This window comes from Thunnus maccoyii, chromosome 13 (genome assembly GCF_910596095.1).
Source record: "Thunnus maccoyii chromosome 13, fThuMac1.1, whole genome shotgun sequence".
NCBI classification, from domain to species: domain Eukaryota; kingdom Metazoa; phylum Chordata; class Actinopteri; order Scombriformes; family Scombridae; genus Thunnus; species Thunnus maccoyii.
The window spans coordinates 20,890,009-20,908,202 of record NC_056545.1 but is presented as its reverse complement, the minus strand read 5'-3'; the positions used below and the strand labels follow the sequence as shown (position 1 = coordinate 20,908,202).

Below are 18,194 nucleotides of genomic sequence, written 5' to 3'. Positions count from 1 at the left end.
CATTCCACATTATTAACCATTGTTTAGGTTAACTACATACTTGCTTTACTAAACAATGTCTATGTCACTTCATTATTGCTGCTATTTATTTTATTTTATTTTCAGGTAACTGCGTGTTAGTGGACAGAGGGGGAGGGACATGGGAAGAAACAAGGGTGTTTGTGAGGGATACATTTCTATATGTCTGGATGTGCTGAAATTCAAAATGCCAAATAATACATTTGTTGAAAAAGAAAGGAAAACAAACACATCAACGTGTTATAGTGCCTAGTAGTTTATTTTCCTGAAGACAGATTTCATACAATAAAACATTCCATCACAATCCAAATGAAAGTTCACCCTAAGAGAATTCACCTACTTTGTAAACCTATGATCTTGGTTCAAACATGAATTTGTTATGAACGATTCTCTCCCAAAGCTTGAAACCAGAAAACCATAATCTGATATGAATAAAATAACATGACAGCCAACAGGTAAACTTCCTTGTTTATGGCTTTCCTCTGGGTGCAGCCTGGAAGGTGGATAATGGGTCCATCATTACTTAACCACTCTGTTGATGGTGCAGCTCCAGAATTTGCCTCTTAATCACATTATGGGCTTTGCTTCTTGTTTCGAGCTTTGGAAGAGAGCGGCTCAGTTGACGCCGGGATCACTGGATTAACTAGAGAGCAACTTCCACTTAAGTCCCCAAATGTCCCACACATCAGGTACGCAAACACCATCGATGAATACAAAAACAACCAGCAAAAATATTCTAGTAGCCACTGTCTCTAAATAACAGTAAGTTTAAAACGTGATGAGAAAATAAACCAAGTTATACTCGTGTAATGCTTTAGTAATTGTTAGTTGGCTATTGAAACGACATGATAGCATGGTTAATTTATATTACACCACTTCCCAACACCTTTGCCAACCTAATGCTGAGACGACTATGAAGTATATGAGAGTGCAGACAATTACTGAGCATGCACTTGTTTAACTGTAGAATATGCAGTCATTGAAGCAGGAACTGCAGCTGTCATTACTATGTATCCCTCTGCCTTTGTCCCATCTATCTACAGCATGTTTCAACCCTTTAAATACTGTTTCTGTTTGAGGTAAAGTCACTGCTTTAGCAGTTCAGCCAGACATTTTCTGTTAGCCTTGCCACAGAAGGAAACCATTGCATAATAAAACAATAAAAGCAGTGACAAAAAGAGCCGCCTCGTCATAGGACTAAACACATACACATTATAAACTCTTTTCTACTATATGGAGCCATCCATAATCGTTGCCACAGTCCCAGGTCTGTAATAGCATTTTACAGTATCGCACATTATCAGGCAACAGAGCGTAAACAGGCTCTGCCATGAGTCCCTGTCATCCCAGCATCCTACGGGAGCTCTTATATTGCTTTAACATTGTCAGCAAGTGACCATTTGCAAGGTCGCATAGTCCTCAATTACATTAAAATAATCTAGTGGTGTCACAACATCAGCAGATGCTGAATATGGTGCATGATCAGCAAACTACTAGAACACAGCGATGAAGGGTTTTTAATCCCTTTACCTGGCTGGTAATGCAAGTCGGATTAGTTTTTGATTTGACTGGAAGAATCATCATCATCATCATTATCTTCATACCATTATGTCATCTGTCAAAAAAAGACCTAGGGCCAGATGTATAAACTATGCATACGCACAAAAACCATACATACGCCATTTCCCACACATAAACTGGTATTTCTAAAAACAGACTTTGCGATGACAATGTGCCCACTCCATACACACTTCAGGTGTACACATGTATTTCCAGAACCAGCTGCGGGTCATATGAAGGTGGAAATGAAAAAAATACGGTGAGAGACGCAATCTAAATAAAACATTGTTTATTTAAGTTGTTAATCAACTGTACTGTGTGATTTTTATGCGTTTGCATGGCGATTTGTAAAAAGGTGCAAAGGTGCATTTATAAACTAAATATAGATAAATTACTTTTGTGTGATCAATTTTATCATTCTTCTAATTTACATAGGAGGCTTCATTTCGCTCTTTTTTTACTCCTTAACTGGGACACACCTGTACAGTCTGTTTCAATATGATCACTGCAAACTAATCATTGATTATATCACTGAAAATTATGGAGAGATATCACTGCCGACGATGGTTTACAGGTCTATGTGATGAATTAATGATAGGGATGCTATAGCTGCACAACCGTGCGTAATGACAGCTGTTCTGGTTGTCGGAGAACCTCACCGGTGCAACACAATCAGTGACACTGCACTATTTCTTTGCCGTTTGTTTCACTGAAAGGTCTGAAGACTGGTGGAGCAGGGAGCATATGAGATTTCTACAACAGAACCATGTGTACACACCCCATGCATATTTCTCGCTTTGTGCGTAAACACAGTTTTAATCATGAATCTACACTGAACTTTATGCATCTGGCCCCTGGTGTGCAGCTTGAAGACAGTTTTTCCAATGAAAGTTTCAGCATCATGTCTGCGTTGTGTCGCTGCAGTCGTCAGGACCAGAATGAGGAGCAGACACATTTGTCAAAAAGGCCCCAGAGCCTGAATGAAACACGTCATCAGTATGTCCTCAGGCATTTTCCTGAGCTCTGTGCAGCTCGTTAGCCACTGGCATAACTGGAGCGACTGAAATCTGACCTGCCGTCCCTGAAGTCATTCAGCCTTTGGAGCCATTTTGACAAGCATGCCAGGATTTATAGTCATAGTTCCTGTTTTTGTCAAGTTTCTGAGTGAGCCGGTGTGTGACCGGTGGCAGTGGATGAGATGAAAAATCATTTATAGTCTCAGCGGATCCCTTTGACTCTATCAAATGAATCACCAAATATCAGTAGTGCCATAAAAGAACACATGGTTGTGGAATTTTTTCCATAATGATGAGATGGGCACTAATAAAAAAGACCATTACAGGACCATTCTCTTTCCAATTTATACATACTTAACACTATTTTATACCATAGAAATATATAAATATTATAAAATGTCTATTTTTTAACGATGAGCAAGCATTGGCATGCTACTTGATTCCAGCGAGCTCTATTTCTGCTCTAGTCATAAAATCAGTACATTGCAGGATAAAGACAAGGTTTGAGCAACTTTGTGTAGGTGTATGTGTAAAAAAGCTGAACAGGAAGTGATAATTTGGCTGTTTATGCTGTGTATCTCAAATTGGCTATGCGGCAAAGAGTTGAACATAAAAATCTATGGGGCTGAATCAGAGCTTGGAACTGTGTAACAGTCATATCTGAAGCGAAGTGAGGCCAGTTTGGTAAGGTATACTTCCCTTTTTTACAATTTTACAATTTAATCACCTCTTCTGAACACACTCCCTCCGAGGTCAGCTTGTCAGGGGGGTGTATATCATCTGTTTTGAAGGGTAAGCATACTGCTGTGGGATGGCTGAGTGAAGAGTGTGTGCAGGAGGAGCGGCCATCACGACGGTGGGGCGTTCTGGTTCTGATATATGGATGCCTTGTCTTTCAAAAGGTCCAGACATAGATGACAACTCCAGCTTCCTGAGTGACAAAACAGCAGAGAAAAACTATTAGTGTCAGAGACTTTTAAAGCTGTTGCTAACATTGACTTTGGATACATTTTAACCTGTATGTCCATGAGTCTATTTAAAAGTTCTTTAACATTTGAGAACTTTGGCTTCTTTTGTTTAATGAAAATAAGGGTTTGATAGAAAAACATGTTTAATTTCTCTTCATTTTCTGATGAGTACAACACTGTCTCTTTCATCTGCTGAACTTACCCTCTGGAGGTTCAGACATGGGTGGGTTGAGACAGTACATGTGATAGCCTCTATCACAGTCATCACAGAACAGAAGCTGATCCTGTAAGGAACAGGACAATGAAAACACTGAGCACATCAGACCTTACTGTGCACAAACTACAACACGTGCAATATCTGAGCGTAGATGAACTCACATCATTCTCTGAGGTGCCGCACATGTTGCAACACTTGCACTCTATGCACTGCCACCGGTATGTCTTCACAGCAGCCATCATTACAGGAGTGAACTGCAGGCAGGAGGGGTGGCCTGCATCAAGGAAAATTGTTTTATCACTTAAAATATTTTCTTTCAGTGGCTAATCTCTTCTAGCAGCCAAGCGTTTTTGAATGTACCTGAGCGTCCACAGTCGGAGCAGGACACCAGCTCTTCTGACTGGCCAGTCTTGTGGTTGGTTTTGGAGTCTCCCAGGCAGAAATCACAGTAATTATTAGGCAACGCCAGACCGTCTGGGCCTTTCTTTGGAGCTGGAATCAAGATGAAAGCACCCAGAGAGCATCGGTGTTCAGTTAGCTAAAAGTCCATCCGACTGTCCGTCTTTACAGTGACCACAGGAATCTAATAAAGAAACCTCTGCTGACCTCGAGGGCGCGTCACTTACTTTTAGGCTCCTCGGGCGGCGGCGGGGCGGGCTCGTTGATCTCTACCTCTTCCTTCTCCTCGCCTTCCTCCTCGGCCAGGTGGGAGTGGGCGTAGTGGTAGCTCAGACCAGGACGGTTCTTGTAGCGCTTCCCACAGACTGCCACCAAAACCAGAAAACACAACATGTATGAAAACAGAGAATGCATGAGTAAAGTCCTCACTGCACAAAAGATACTATTAGTACTGCTGAGAGTAACAGAAATACTCTTCACTACAGTCTATTGTCCAGATTGTTTTAATCAGTGGTTGTCTTGGGCATTTTCAGATACAGTACAGTAAAATCTAAATGTATTTGTCTACACATCTTTCTATGGTCTAATAAAATGATCTGTTTAATGTCTGCTCTATGCTTCAAGACTCTGATATGATGGTACACATTAATACAGTCCAACTTCCTCGATGTGGTGAAATGATGACGTGTGAGACGACAGGGAAATCATTTATAAACCCACCAGGTTTCTGTGGTCTCTCGCCTTTTGTTTAATATCAAGACTGGCACAGTGACAGGATATACTTGGCAATGAAATTAGAGGGAAGGATGAATAATGTTTGGGGATATGGAAAATATTCTACAGGGCAATGTTTTGAGTTTTTCCTCTTGGGTGGAGCTCATGTATTTAAGCACAGCGCTAAGATAATACCACATAACATATCAGCACCACAGTTAGTAAAGGAAATGCTGTAACTGCAGAGGTGTGATCTTCACAACATTGGTTTTGAGAAACACCATCTCAGCAGTTTATGTAATGACTAGTTACACTGAAACTAAGAAATATAATTGCTTCATCTCATTTTACTTCTTACATCCATCTCTCTAAAAGATTACATTTGAGAGTGTATGACCTCTCTATGCTGACATTAAAATTATTATAATATCTCCACACTGCTCAGCACACTGTTTTTTTGTTACAAGTTAATGGTAGATATAAAATCCTCAGATTTACATTTGTGTGAGGAGGATTTACTTGACAAAGATGCCACTGTGTGCGGCTGTTGTCACAGGGAGGGTGTGAGGTTCGTCATAAGATAAGGCACAACACCCAAAGACAAAGTACTTCTTCTTTCACTTCCACAATTTCTGTCATTTTCATTTCCTCAAAAGGAATTAGTATCCGGTTTCTTTCAACTGTCGCCTGAAGGAGTGATTAGACTTTGGGACGGTGTAAGTCAAGCCGCTAAAGAGGCAGCCAGTCACATGCCAGATTTACAATTTTTGGAAAATAGTCCCTAAAGTACAAACAGGCATGAAATTGATTCAAAGCAGAGGCGGCAGGTCACTCGAAAACATGGAAAGTGGAGTGAGACTTGATAGGGTGCAGAGGAGGTGAAGAGGAATAAAGGGGGAAAAAAAAACTAATGCAGTCAAATTACACACATTAAGTAGTGAGACAAAAGACAAAGCACAGAGAGAAAGAAAACAAGCAGGATCCAGCATCTTGCTTATCTAAATCCGTGGGACGTTCAGGGCCACATAGAGGGGAAAAAATTACATTCACAGGCCACAGCTTATCTGTTGCAGGCTGAGAGGGCTCATATCTTTGGCTGATTACAGACTACAGTTTAAATAGGGTGTGTAATAACATGGTGTTGACCTCTAAATCTAGTTAATTACACTGTAGTAAATTGTGTAGAACATTTACCACATGAACTGAACTACACAAAGAGCAAATCTACTTGGTAACACAGACAGAAATAAAAAAAAATAAAAAAAATAAAAAACAGGCAGTGAAGACAAAAGGCAGGCAGACTGGAGTAAAAAAAGGAATGAAGGAAATATACCTCTTTCAGAAGGTTTTGAAATATGCTTTTGTTTGATAGTGTCTGAAAGAGAGAAGAGAAGGAGAAGAGAGAGCATAGACAGAGGCTCAGAGAAACAGGCTCATAGACCGACAGGGAATCAGTGAGTCAGTCAGTCAGTCAGAGAGCTGCAGCTGAAAGTGAAAACACTTCACAAAGAGGAAAAAACACATCAAGAAGTGCAGATATGTAGTTGGACAACACCAAAGAAGTGACAGAAACATCCCTCAACCCCCATGGAAAGATTGGAAATGCAAGTCAAAGTGAAAGAAATGTATGATATCATAGTGACAAACAAAAAAATATATATACAGCTGAGCCTAAACTAGCTTTATAAACAGATTTAGGAAGTCTTACAAAGAGCAGAAAGAAGACAGAAGAAAGAGGAGAATTTTTTTTTAAGTTACGAACTATTAAAATCTGCAGTGACACCTCAACTCCAACCCCAGTTCACATGCTCTGTTCCCCCTCCTCCTCTATCCCCCCTCCCCCTTCCCTCAGGACTCACTGTCACAGGCGTACGGCTTGTCTCTGTCCTCCAGTGCTGCTGTATCCAGCTTCTTCCTGCTGCTGCCCACTCCTCGACCCTGAAGACAAGACACATTATTAGATCCAACAGGCTTTAGGAAAAGAGTGTTCATGTTTGCTGCGGTTGCTTACCTTCCCCTTCCCTTTGCCTCTCCTTTTAGGCGTGTCTTCCTCGTAGTCTTCGTCATCCAGGTCATCCATGAAGTCGTCTGGCTCGAGGATCCTCTGCATTGACAGGAGTGAGTGCGGAGAGAGGATTAGGTCTCATCTCGCTTTTTCTGTCACCTTAATATTTTACCTCACAACTGAATGAAAACAAGAACCTTTCTAATCCGGGCAGCAGGGTTCAGACCTCCGGTGTAATCGCTGAGGTTGGAATCTTCTTCAGACCCTCGGATGTCTGCGGGTGTGCGTTTCTCCAGGGAATCCCCCTTCAGCAGGGCCTCCAGGCTGCTGCCATCCGACGACAACAGAGCATCCTTCTTCAGTCCTAAATCTAACTCTGTGAATAAATAAAAGAAGGATTATACTCTACTGTGAAAACATATATTGCCGTTTCTCGTTTCTGACTGGCTGAGTCACATTCAAATAGCAAGTATTCACATCAATAAATTATTATTAGCAGCCCATAAAAATTTCAGCTGTGTGAAATCTTGCAGTTTTTCTTAGTAAAGCGCAGCCTTAAATGCTTTTTTCCCCCAAATCCTGACATGGCAAAATGTTAAATAAGATGTGGTACCTGACTTGACAGGGGGGAAGATAAGCCGGGGGTCCTCTGGAGGATGAGATCTCCGTTTCTTCCTCCACCTCCTGGATGGGTAGGTGTAGAGCTGCCCTGGAGCCATGCCTGAAGAACGTCAGAACAGACTTTTCAACATTACACTGAACCTATTTAAATACATCATTTGTCAGCTTTATGACACACTGACAAAGAAGAAAAGTCTCCACCTCTGTGCTTTAGCTTTCTTTAAAAAACGGCATTTGCTTTGGTGGCATAGTTAGAATTCTTATTTACCACCGTGAGGGCAAATCTAGCTGCAAGCTTGATGAAACTGGACTTGGTTTGTATGTTGTATGTATGTTTTCACTCTACAAACAATTTAGCCCTCTTTCATAAGAGGCCATATTTGTGTAAAGGTGTTTATTCTTCATAGTGTTTTTAGCTTTTTCAAGAATCAGAAGCCAACAAGCCATTTTAAGCTACAATGAAGCTCACACACAGCCTCTCTGCAATTTCCTCTCCATTGCTGCCCTTTATCAGCAAATCTGTGAAAAACTGATAATTACTTCTTTTTTTTTTGGCTTACAGTTCATTTTGTGAGATATCACATGTTTTGAGTCATACCTGGTCCCCTGTGTCTCTTCTCCATCCAAATGTAGCAGTTGCTCTGAGCCACACCAGTCTGAGAGTCGAGGAACGGCATGCGGACACTCCTCTCAGCACAGAGCCTGGCATTGTAGTTATGACATTGCTCCATGGCATCTCTGTAGTACTGCTCTCCCAACCTGGCGAAACAAAAACCAGAAGCTATCAGGTATATTGTGGTATACAGACAAACATCTGCAGGTGTGGTTATTTCAAAACCAGTGCAGTATTACTTCAAACTTTATCTGTCAGATTGGTTTAAAGCCTAATGTCTTTCTCCCAAGTGCTGACACCTCAGAAAAGCTCAAAAACTACACAATATGTTTGTACTTCAGACTGAATCATTAGGGAGAGCGCAACGGCAGAGTGCTCTTTTGTTTGTACATCAACAACGAGCTCGGTAGTCAGTGACAGTTACAAGTGTGCTGTGTTTTAAACCTAAATACTCAAATTGTGCCGTGTGCTTATTTCCTTTCAGGAGAGCTGCAGGCTGTATCGCTTCCAAATGAGACAAGCAGGTTCATGACAGACACCTTACTGGTTCTTCAAATTGCTGACTGGCAAGGAAAAGTTATTGTTATTCAGCAGCTGCAACTATAGAGGCTGGAGCAAGGCGCTTTAAAGTATAAATACAGTAACATTTGTGGAAATGCAGCAGTCGATCCTTAACAAGGGTAATGTGAGCATTGTATGTAATTGCATAAATGTTTAACGCAGCTGTTCACAGCACCGAAACTTAAATGACAGATTTCATATCGCTTATTGTAAGGTGTGATGATTTTGCATAATGTAAAATATCTGTCTGTGTTTCCTATCACTCATTTAGTCGAGACTAAACTGGAAACTGTAGGCTTCTGTCATGGAAAATAGTTCACAACAGAGACTGTTTCTAATTCACCATTCAAACTCTTAATTAACTATTTAATTAAGTTAAAACATATATGAAAAATTGTAGTACGTAAATATTTTTCATCCCACTGTCATTATTTTTTAGTGTTGTTGTTTTCTACTTTAGTTATCAGGACTGTATGAGCTTAGTTTAGCCAATATGCCACATAAATAAATGATGAAGTTGACAAAGAAAAAGTTTAGAAGAAACTTTTATATTTAGCTAGGTGATGTTTTCACGTGTTACCATGGTTACTAGTGGTTCAGGTAACCGCTTATAACACCTGGGTAAAGTGAAAAATACGGAAACGGAAGCACGTTTTATTTCAACCGGGTGTGAGTCGCTGAAACTGAAAACATCCACTTTTACTGTACAGTTTGTACGAGTTATGATGTGCGAATCACAAGTGTGATAGCTGCAGTGTCTATAAACCCGGAGTCTCGAGATGAAAGAGGTTATCTTCATTCATTATGAACCAGTCGCCCCAGTCTGCGCTGGCGTTCAGTCTTTAGCTTGTTAGCGTGTAAGCACACCTAGCTGTTGTACTTCACCAACGATACGTTAGCTGGCTACAAACACGTCGCAAGATACCACAATATCTAACAGAAATACACTTATACTCGAATCGACGTATGTTCTATAACACATATGATTCATGTATGAGAAACGTCATGTCTGCTAACTATTACACACTTCCAGGATGTGAGCAGACACGACGGTCCGACAGCGGTTGGCTAACCTTTCCCAGTTAAGTCAAGTTGAAAATGTAGCTAAAGATAGCTAGCGACACTGCCGGCGGCTGTGTGATGAGACAGCCGTTACGGCGTGGCCGCGGTGTCCGTCACCTAACCAGGTGTAAAGGTGTGTAGAAAAAGTCTCAACACTTACAGTTTGACAACATTCTCAACAACAGCTGCCATCTTGCTTGAATACACGGGGGAGAGTGGCTGCCGGGTAATGTGTGCCCTGCGTAAGGACTTGTAGGCAGATAGAGCAGGAAAAGGTGACACCCAGCTCCCCCTACCGTTGGCGCTGTGGCACTATTAGAGATTTCATCATACAAGAGTTGACAGTCAGCAGCTCACGTGTATTTAGAGTAAATTATCCTTTAACATTATATCCTTAGAAAACCAATAATATATGTAGTGGGCTCCAAAAATCTAAGACCACATTGGAAATCTCTAATATTTTCACAGAAACCTGGAAATAATCAGAAAGTTTGAGGATTCAGAGGCATTTAAAACACAAGACATAAAATGATAAAGAAATATTTAAGATTCTGCAATATTTCAAGGTCAGCAATCGAATTTAAGCAAATTTGTGGCGTTGATCAACATAACTCTTTGTACAAAAGGTCAGATTTTCTTGAATTGTATCCCTGAATCCACCTGAAGCATGCGTTTAGGTGGATTTAAACTACTCACCAGAGGCTTGTTCATGTAACTGAACTTGCAGCCAGTGTTCACCTGTTATGAATATGGCTGTGCTTCAAGTTTCCAGCAGATAATTGTTTACTAAGTAGCGTTGTGATGGTGGGAAACATGGCATCAGAACTAAGTACAAGTGTCAAATTGTTATTCTAAGCAAAGAGGGGCTTTCTCAACGTCAAATCATAGCAGAAATTTCATGATACAAAAGCTGCAAGTCTTCTTTTTTTTCTTCTTTTTTTCTAAGCTGCAAGTCTTAAGTCTAAAAAGTAAAAAATAGATAAATATATATACTTCTGCTTTTCTGCTGTGAAAAATATCAATGTTTGTTATCAATTTTTTAATACATTCAGTAGAGTTTAGTAGTATCACATAACTCCCAATATATTTCCACCCAACCTCCACCTGACTAGAGGCCTTTAAACAGCAATAAAATAACAATCTCTAATCATTTTAATCTGATCACAGTAAACATTTCTGTTTGTTTTGGTGGACATGACAGATAAGACATTACAAATAAATAAACTCTGCAACTGTTACCGAATTATAACAGAACAGACTGCACTGACAGAGACTTTCTGATCATCAGTGGATATTTGGCTGTGTTGTTTTTAAAGGCCTCCAAATTCCCAGTTAACATACAGTATATGGTTTATATAACGCATTTGGATTTATTGATTCTGACTTCACATAACATTTTTTGTTGACTTTTCTCATCTTGTCGCCTCGTTGCTTTTAAAACTTAATGGTAAGCTGTTATTTAAACTGAACTTAACTCCAACTGCTTCAAATATGTAGAGATGTTTGCTCTGTCACCTCTTTCTGATTATAAACTGAAAATTTTATCTTACTGACTCATTATTTTCAGAGGTCTTTGACCGTCATCCTCATCCTCTCCCCATTTTTTAGTACCTTCAGTATAGTTTAAAACCAGAGCTCAGGTTTCTCTTAACATCTCTTACTGAGGGTTTGCTCTGCTCTTCACATCCTCTCATTAAACATAAACCTAATGCATATCCATGTGCATTACTTGATCATCCTTGACCTCATTTGCTGCAGTCGCATCATTAATTAATTCTTAATGACAGCACTGCAGCAACTATCCTCCCCTCATCCTCTGCACCCATACTGCAAGAATTATATCTTACATGCAGGATACTATGTGAACACACACATTTAGCTCCTATCAAGAACATTTTTGCTTTTTTTAAATTTTCAGATAATGAATCCAGTCTGATCTCTTCTCACTGACATTTTATGAGCTCTTTAAACTCAGTTGCAGCATCAGATACAGCAGAAAACACTAAACTGCTGTTTTTTCTTATATTGTAATGTTATACATGGAAAGAAAATCTTTCTCTCCATAATGTAAGCTACAGTAAAACTAGTATGTGGTGATTATAATTATAATGTATATAATTGTATGATTATAAGAATTTAGACATTATTATATTCTCAGTGTAAAAACAACCACTTGTTGATCTTGATTTTCAGCTCCCAGCAGCCTTTGTCTTGATAACTTCAGCAGCCACGCAAGTCTTGGTCCCACCATACTGTGGGTAGAACAGTCAGGGTTTCCTGGTAAAGGCTCTGGATCAGTGCTCCTCAAACCTTTTTTGGCTTGTGACGCTTCAACACAAAGCAATGTCTTCTTGTGACTCATCATCACCCGTCGTAAATGTCTATGGGTAATGGCTAAGGCAACCAAAGATTAATGGTTTATCTTTTCCTAGTTCTTTTCTGTTATTTATCATTTTTAGTGGCCTGAAAAGATTAAACTTATCCACAAGGGAAAAAATATGAGAGCTGAGTAAAACACAGCATACACTTCCAATATCCAATCAGTAATATTTTTGACCACATACATTTGATGTACATTGACATACATAAACTGAACAGTTTGAGTCATTGTTGAAAAATTGGCATTTCTTGTGTTGAGTTAGTCTCACCTGTGCGCCTAGCAGATTATAAGTGGCGTGGTGGCTAACCTTTTTAAACATCAAAAACCCCCGACAACATTGTGTTTTTGATTAAACCATGTTTTATTATTCCTAATATTAGATGTAGATACACAAGTCAACAAACATTATTCTCGATTTGTAATGAAAATGCTCCACAGCACACTGACATCGTGTGGAAGGGTCTGGTATTACAGACACGTACCTGAAAATGGACAGCAGTTATACTTTTTGCAATAAGTTGCATTAGTAACAGTAGTAGTAATAGTAACAACAGTAGCAATAATGATAATAATAGCAATTAATAATAGTAGTGGTATTAACAACTCTGAATTACAGAGGAAGGAACAGACATTCGTCAAAAGTAATGAGAAATAAAAGGTAGGTGGACAGGTTTATCAAATGCTGCAAGACAGACCACTGGATGAAAAAATACAAGCTCCCACTAGACAGCAAATATCCTGCCTTCTTCTAAAAAAGGAAGCTCAAATTGTCACCAGTCTTTTTTCACTCAAATCTAATACTTAACAAGTAAAAGTTGTTTTTTTTCTTCATTAAGTACCCCCATTATCACAAGTACTCTCAAAACCAAAAAACTCATCTCTTTGACATTAATAATACATACTTTCCATCGTCTGGTCAAAGCTCACCAGTAGCACAATGTTATTTTAAAAGGATGCCATATGCAACATCGAATCACAGCCAGCTGAGGACATTTCCACAAGACTGGATCGCCAGGGTCGTTCTGCATTAAACATACAGTACAGTATTTATGTGCGATTGTGTATGTGTGCGTGTGAAAGAGAGAGAGCGTTCGTGTATGTCAAGTATGAGAAATATTTTTGCTTCACATGACCAATTTGGCCAAAGTAATTTGAATCATTCACATTCAAATGAGCTGATAAGAAAATACACTGTGTGACCTTTTAAACTTGAACTCCCTTACATCAACTGGATGCTGTGTCTGAAGTCCAGAGCACAGATAAGATAGCAATAGTTGCTAAAAACAGCTCATCCACTAGGGAAGAATGACACCTCCATTTGAAATTGTGCACAATGTAACTGCGCCGGCTCAGTTATGTATGCAACGACCTTATTAACTTCCCAGATCATAGTTTAGTTTACTTAAACTAGACTGAAACTAGGAGCTCCGTCACACATCCAGGATACAAAGTCTCACTGACAGAGACGAGGCAGGCAGTTTGATAAAGTTTGGACCGGGTACTGTCAATAGTCTGGATGTTGAGATACTTCTCTTCTCTGATTTGGAGGGTCTTTGATTTGAGCAATGGTCCCACTGGTTCCACATTCATTTGGGACTGGAAAATAAGGCCAACCTGTTTACACAGTTTAAACCAGTGCAACCAAATGCAAGTTTACTTCCAGCTTTTTGTGTTATCACAACAGTTTGGTGTGACATTCCTGCGAACTGATCAGCCCTCCAAGGAGTGGTCTACACAACCATGCAATTACCAGCTTTAAAGAGTCACTTTCAAGACGTAATAAATTACAAATAACTGATCACCTGCAACCAGTAAGATAATCCATTAAAACTCTTCAATTCAGAATTGTTATCCAGTCACTTCCTGTTGCGTTTTGGCAGTAAGAAAAGGCAAATTGACACTTGGATGGAAGTGACTGACAATAATTACAGTTATCAGCAACCACCTCAGTGGTGTCAACGTATTTATACTGTATAAAATTACTCTACTGCCTACAGTCTCACAATATACTGTAAATACCCTTCTCATTTCAAACATGTACAGTATGTGAGGAAAATAATAAACACCTATCATATATTGGAGTACTTTTATCTCGTTTTGGATTATTGTAAATGTCAATTACATATTATATGTTGCTCTCCAGCCCTGAATATGAAGTGATCTTGTGTTTTCAGAGTACAACAACACAGAAGAGAATTGATGGCAACGATGAGACACATACAAGTATAAACCTACATGAAGTCATGCCACATATGCAGGAGCGTGAGGCTCAGTTAAGAGAATTTAGGACTATTCCCTCTGCAGGAGGGCAGAGCCTGTCATAGTTATTCTTTTTAAATTCAGTCTGCATATTGTACCTGCAATATATAATCCACTGACATACGTTAGATCATTGCCACAGGGCACATTTTAACATTCTCTTCATACTTTAAAAGCTTCCTTACGGACTGTTTGAATGGAGGGTGGGTTTGTAAAAAGGGATTTAGTGTATCTGTAGTGGGTTCAAGTAAGGCTCAGTACACCTCTCTCTCTCTTCACTGCCTATCTAATTTCACTTCCACACCCCTCACTTCAACCTGTAATGAGACCTGTCAGCTGTCCATCTGTCCTGCTCGCGTCCCTGCGGTCTGCCACAGAAGATGTGCTTCAGCTTTTTATCTACAAACTGCCCCCATGCCTTCACACCAGTAGATAGAGAATGGAAATAGATATTAGAAGACTGAAACAGAAATAATGAAACCATCTTGAGAAACTTCATTTGTCAGCTTACATATAATAAAACCAAAAGCAAAGAAAAGCTAATTTTCATAAAATCATTCCAGTTATATCATGTTGTGTTTGTGTCTGGTTTTCGTCTGCATTTGCTCACCGAAAAGCAGCGTCCATCTGGCCACGTTTGATCAGGATTAACATAAACGTGCAAAATCCACAGCACCACAACTCACACACACGCATACACACACGCACACACACTAGAAAACTAATCTTCTCTGCTTTGTACAGACAAAAAGAAAGTTGAAAATCAAGCAGAAAAGATCACTCCAAAGAAATAATCAAATACAGGCAAAATTAGATAAAATAAAAAATAAAACCACTTATTAAATATATATATATATATATATCATTTTCCCAATTAAAGTTGTGATCACTTACTGCACACTGCTAAAATTAAATGAGCTTTATTTTTTTTTTCTCAAAAACACCTCATAAACTGTCATTCCTAAAAAAAATAATAATACATACAAGGGCAAGCCCAACATTCTCCACTATTTTAACCAAATGTGTTTCTCTCCACAACATGAATCAAGATGATCTACTGTCAAATTAATTAGTTTGTTTTATCAAACCAGCAATAGCAAAAGATAAATAATAATAATAATAGCAATAATATCGGTCAGGTTAATAACATCAATACCAAGAACAGAAAAAGAGACTGATGTAATCCTTTCCAAAGAGAGAGCTTAGAAGTAGGGAACTAAAACCAGACCACAAAGGAAAGCCACCATCCATCATTTTATTAGTGACACAGCATCAAAACAGCTCAGCTAGTCAAGACTCACTGAAGAGAAAATATTCATGCTGAAGAAGAGCCGATTTGGTGGATTGGTCCTGAACTGAGGCAGGATCCCTGCTAATGCCAACCGCACCTTCAACATCTTGGTTGTGTTAGTGACTCAGACTAATAAGCTCTGCTGGTTGGCTGAAATTGCCTTTGGATGAGGGCTTTCATTGTTGGGTGCAGTAAAATGTGAAATATGGGTGAACGGAAAAAAGTAAATGACAGATAAAAACCGGTGAGGGAGAGAATCAGAGAGAAAGAAAAGAAACAAAGTCCTCTGTAAGCCACATACAGCAGCTGTCGACAAATTCCTTGGGGCCTGCAGTGAGAGCAGTGTGTTTGCATGACCTGTTTGTACTTTCCTTTCTGCCTGTTTCAGTTTGTTGAAATTTTGACAAATGTAGTTTCCATCGATAATTTTACAAATGTTCTATTTTTTCTTGCCAAAGAAGCTGAACCTCTTCTCGCGATCCTTCTCTTTCCCGTCTTTGTTGCGCATGGTAACACCTCCGGCATCACCTGAGCTGGGGGAGATGGGAGGCATCGTCATGGCACGGCTGAGGGCCCGCGGACCTCCGGGCGAGTCTCCCGATCCTGTTGGAATGGAGCTGAGGATGGAACGGATCCAGGAGCTCATTTCCGCCTTTAGACAGAAAAAAAACCTTTATTATAATTTATCACTCAGGCAGAGTTGAAACACACTGGAAAGACTGTTACACACAAATGGAAACTGTATTCAATATTTTCATTTAGTAGAGTAATTCTGTTCTGTACATCTTACCTCATCCTTTGCTTGGAACAGGTATTCTTTTCCATCTCCTAGCCTGCAAACACAGTGTTGAAGAGGCACATTTTTAAGTCAGTGATAAGCTATAATCTCAAATACATCTTACTTTTATGTCATTTTCTTGGTATTCCATCATTGCCTCTCACTTTATGTATTAAAGCTAACAAATGTATCAGTAATCTGTGTTCTGAGGTTTTTATTTGCCGTCTTTCTTCTCACCTGAGCTTAAATACATGTTTCCTCTTCTTATAGTCATGAGCTACCTCACAAACAGCCTCTCCAAGGCTGATGGGTACCTCTCCGTGGTATGGAATGCCGTTGCTAGCGCTCTTGCCGTCTTTATAGAAACCAAGACTTCCTTTTCTTAGGACACAGTACACATTCTGCCATGACCTGTGGAAGTGAAGAAATGAGATTAGGAGCAGATTGTGTTGCCCATAAAAACAGTTCATCAAAAGTACATGTATTTTGTATATCTAGAATGTCTTTCTTTTTTGTATTTTTCCATTGTAACCCAATTCCTCTGAAATTCTTTGAAATCTCTCTTTCGACTGACATTTGTTACAATACGCCTTTGACATTCTTAGAAAGGTTAGATTTTCTTTGAAAAGTAGTAACACTACAAAACACAACTTCAAAAGATACAACAGATTTAAAAAACATTTCTACAGCATATCTTGCCCTCACAGGAAGGCAGAAGACAAGTTGACTGACTGAGACACAACCAAATCTAATCAAATCTTATTCAAATCTTATTTTTCAGCAATTAACTTTTAAATAACTTAAATCAAGTCTTCAGTGTCGGGTCTATTATGGCAAACACTCACCTGGTAGCTGCCTTTTTGCTGTGGGACTCCATCTCCTGTTTTCGACAGAGCATACCCTCCATGGTTTCTGGCTCAGACTCTGCTCCACCCCTGCTTGGTAATGTGGCAGACGGATCGAGGCGAGAGGATGCCAGCCCGCTGTCTCTACCTGGTCCGTTCACCGACTCGGACTCCGAGCCCTGTGGTTCAAAGAAGAACATTAATGGTGGTGAGGAGGTAGAAAAAACACACTGGTTGGATGGAGGCAGTGAGCAGCAAAGCAGCCATTCACAGGCATACATGGAAAAGCTATGATGACGTTTGCTTTGACAGCACTATATGATTACCTGAGATAACAGCATAACGTAGTTTCAGAAGGTCCACATAAATACAGCTGCAGTACACTGATATTTAACTGGACAATTACAGTTCCTCATATGGGTAAGATATACAATTACAGTAACCATACATGTGGGAAACATGCATAAACTGGACATGAATACTGCTAAAGTCTATGATATCAGATTTGTTTGTAGCAGAGGCGGCATTGATAAAGTTTTGCAAGGTAAAACCAGTATTATTAAGATAATATTTGCCTCTTTGGTTAAGTATCTATTTACTGAGCAACTAGAGATGAATAAATGATCATCTATACTGTGACACAAAGACAAAAACATATAGACATACACACTCTCAAACGCAGTTCCAACTATCTGAATCCTTAAATGCACAAAATCTCTTAGATGAGCATTGTGACAAGTATTCTGTCTTTTATTTACCATATGAATCTTGAATCAGAAACAATAGGATGCCTTTTAAAGTATCTAGTAATCCTATATTTAAATCATGACAGTAGAAAGAATCATTATCAGCTGAGGAGACGTTGTTTGTCTCTTTTTCTTCAATAA

General features: G+C 39.4%; 2 protein-coding genes across 4 annotated transcripts in view; both read right to left on the bottom strand.

Annotated features, from left to right (window-relative positions):
* Positions 1–256: 256 nt before the first annotated feature.
* dpf2 (D4, zinc and double PHD fingers family 2) lies at positions 257–10,046 on the bottom strand. Its single transcript, XM_042431957.1, has 11 exons — positions 9,915–10,046; positions 8,117–8,277; positions 7,511–7,618; positions 7,095–7,273; positions 6,904–6,996; positions 6,752–6,830; positions 4,406–4,543; positions 4,140–4,271; positions 3,941–4,053; positions 3,765–3,846; positions 257–3,525 (listed from the first exon to the last, which is right to left on the bottom strand). The coding sequence occupies exons 1-11, from the start codon at positions 9,944–9,946 to the stop codon at positions 3,443–3,445; spliced, it is 1,200 nt and encodes a 399-aa protein (XP_042287891.1). The 5' UTR covers positions 9,947–10,046; the 3' UTR covers positions 257–3,442.
* A 2,428-nt stretch (positions 10,047–12,474) lies between these two features.
* The window catches only part of LOC121909685 (spectrin beta chain, non-erythrocytic 1), a 53,833-nt gene continuing 48,113 nt past the window's right edge, over positions 12,475–18,194 (bottom strand). For all 3 annotated transcript variants that reach the window (XM_042430256.1, XM_042430254.1, XM_042430255.1), the window contains 4 exons: positions 17,308–17,486; positions 16,700–16,873; positions 16,475–16,517; positions 12,475–16,336 (listed from right to left, as the gene is read on the bottom strand). In XM_042430256.1, the coding sequence (XP_042286190.1) occupies positions 16,124–16,336; positions 16,475–16,517; positions 16,700–16,873; positions 17,308–17,486 (609 nt within the window). In that variant the 3' untranslated portion in view covers positions 12,475–16,123. The remainder of the gene's footprint in view (positions 16,337–16,474; positions 16,518–16,699; positions 16,874–17,307; positions 17,487–18,194) is intronic.

Coding starts and splice junctions, on each gene's coding strand:
- dpf2 (XM_042431957.1), bottom strand. CDS start 9,946: ATGGCAGCTGTTGTTGAGAATGTTGTCAAACT. Junction 4,544..6,751: donor CAAGCCGTACGCCTGTGACA/GTGAGTCCTGAG, acceptor TTTTGGTGGCAG/TCTGTGGGAAGCGCTACAAG. Junction 3,847..3,940: donor GCGGCACCTCAGAGAATGAT/GTGAGTTCATCT, acceptor TGTTCCTTACAG/GATCAGCTTCTGTTCTGTGA.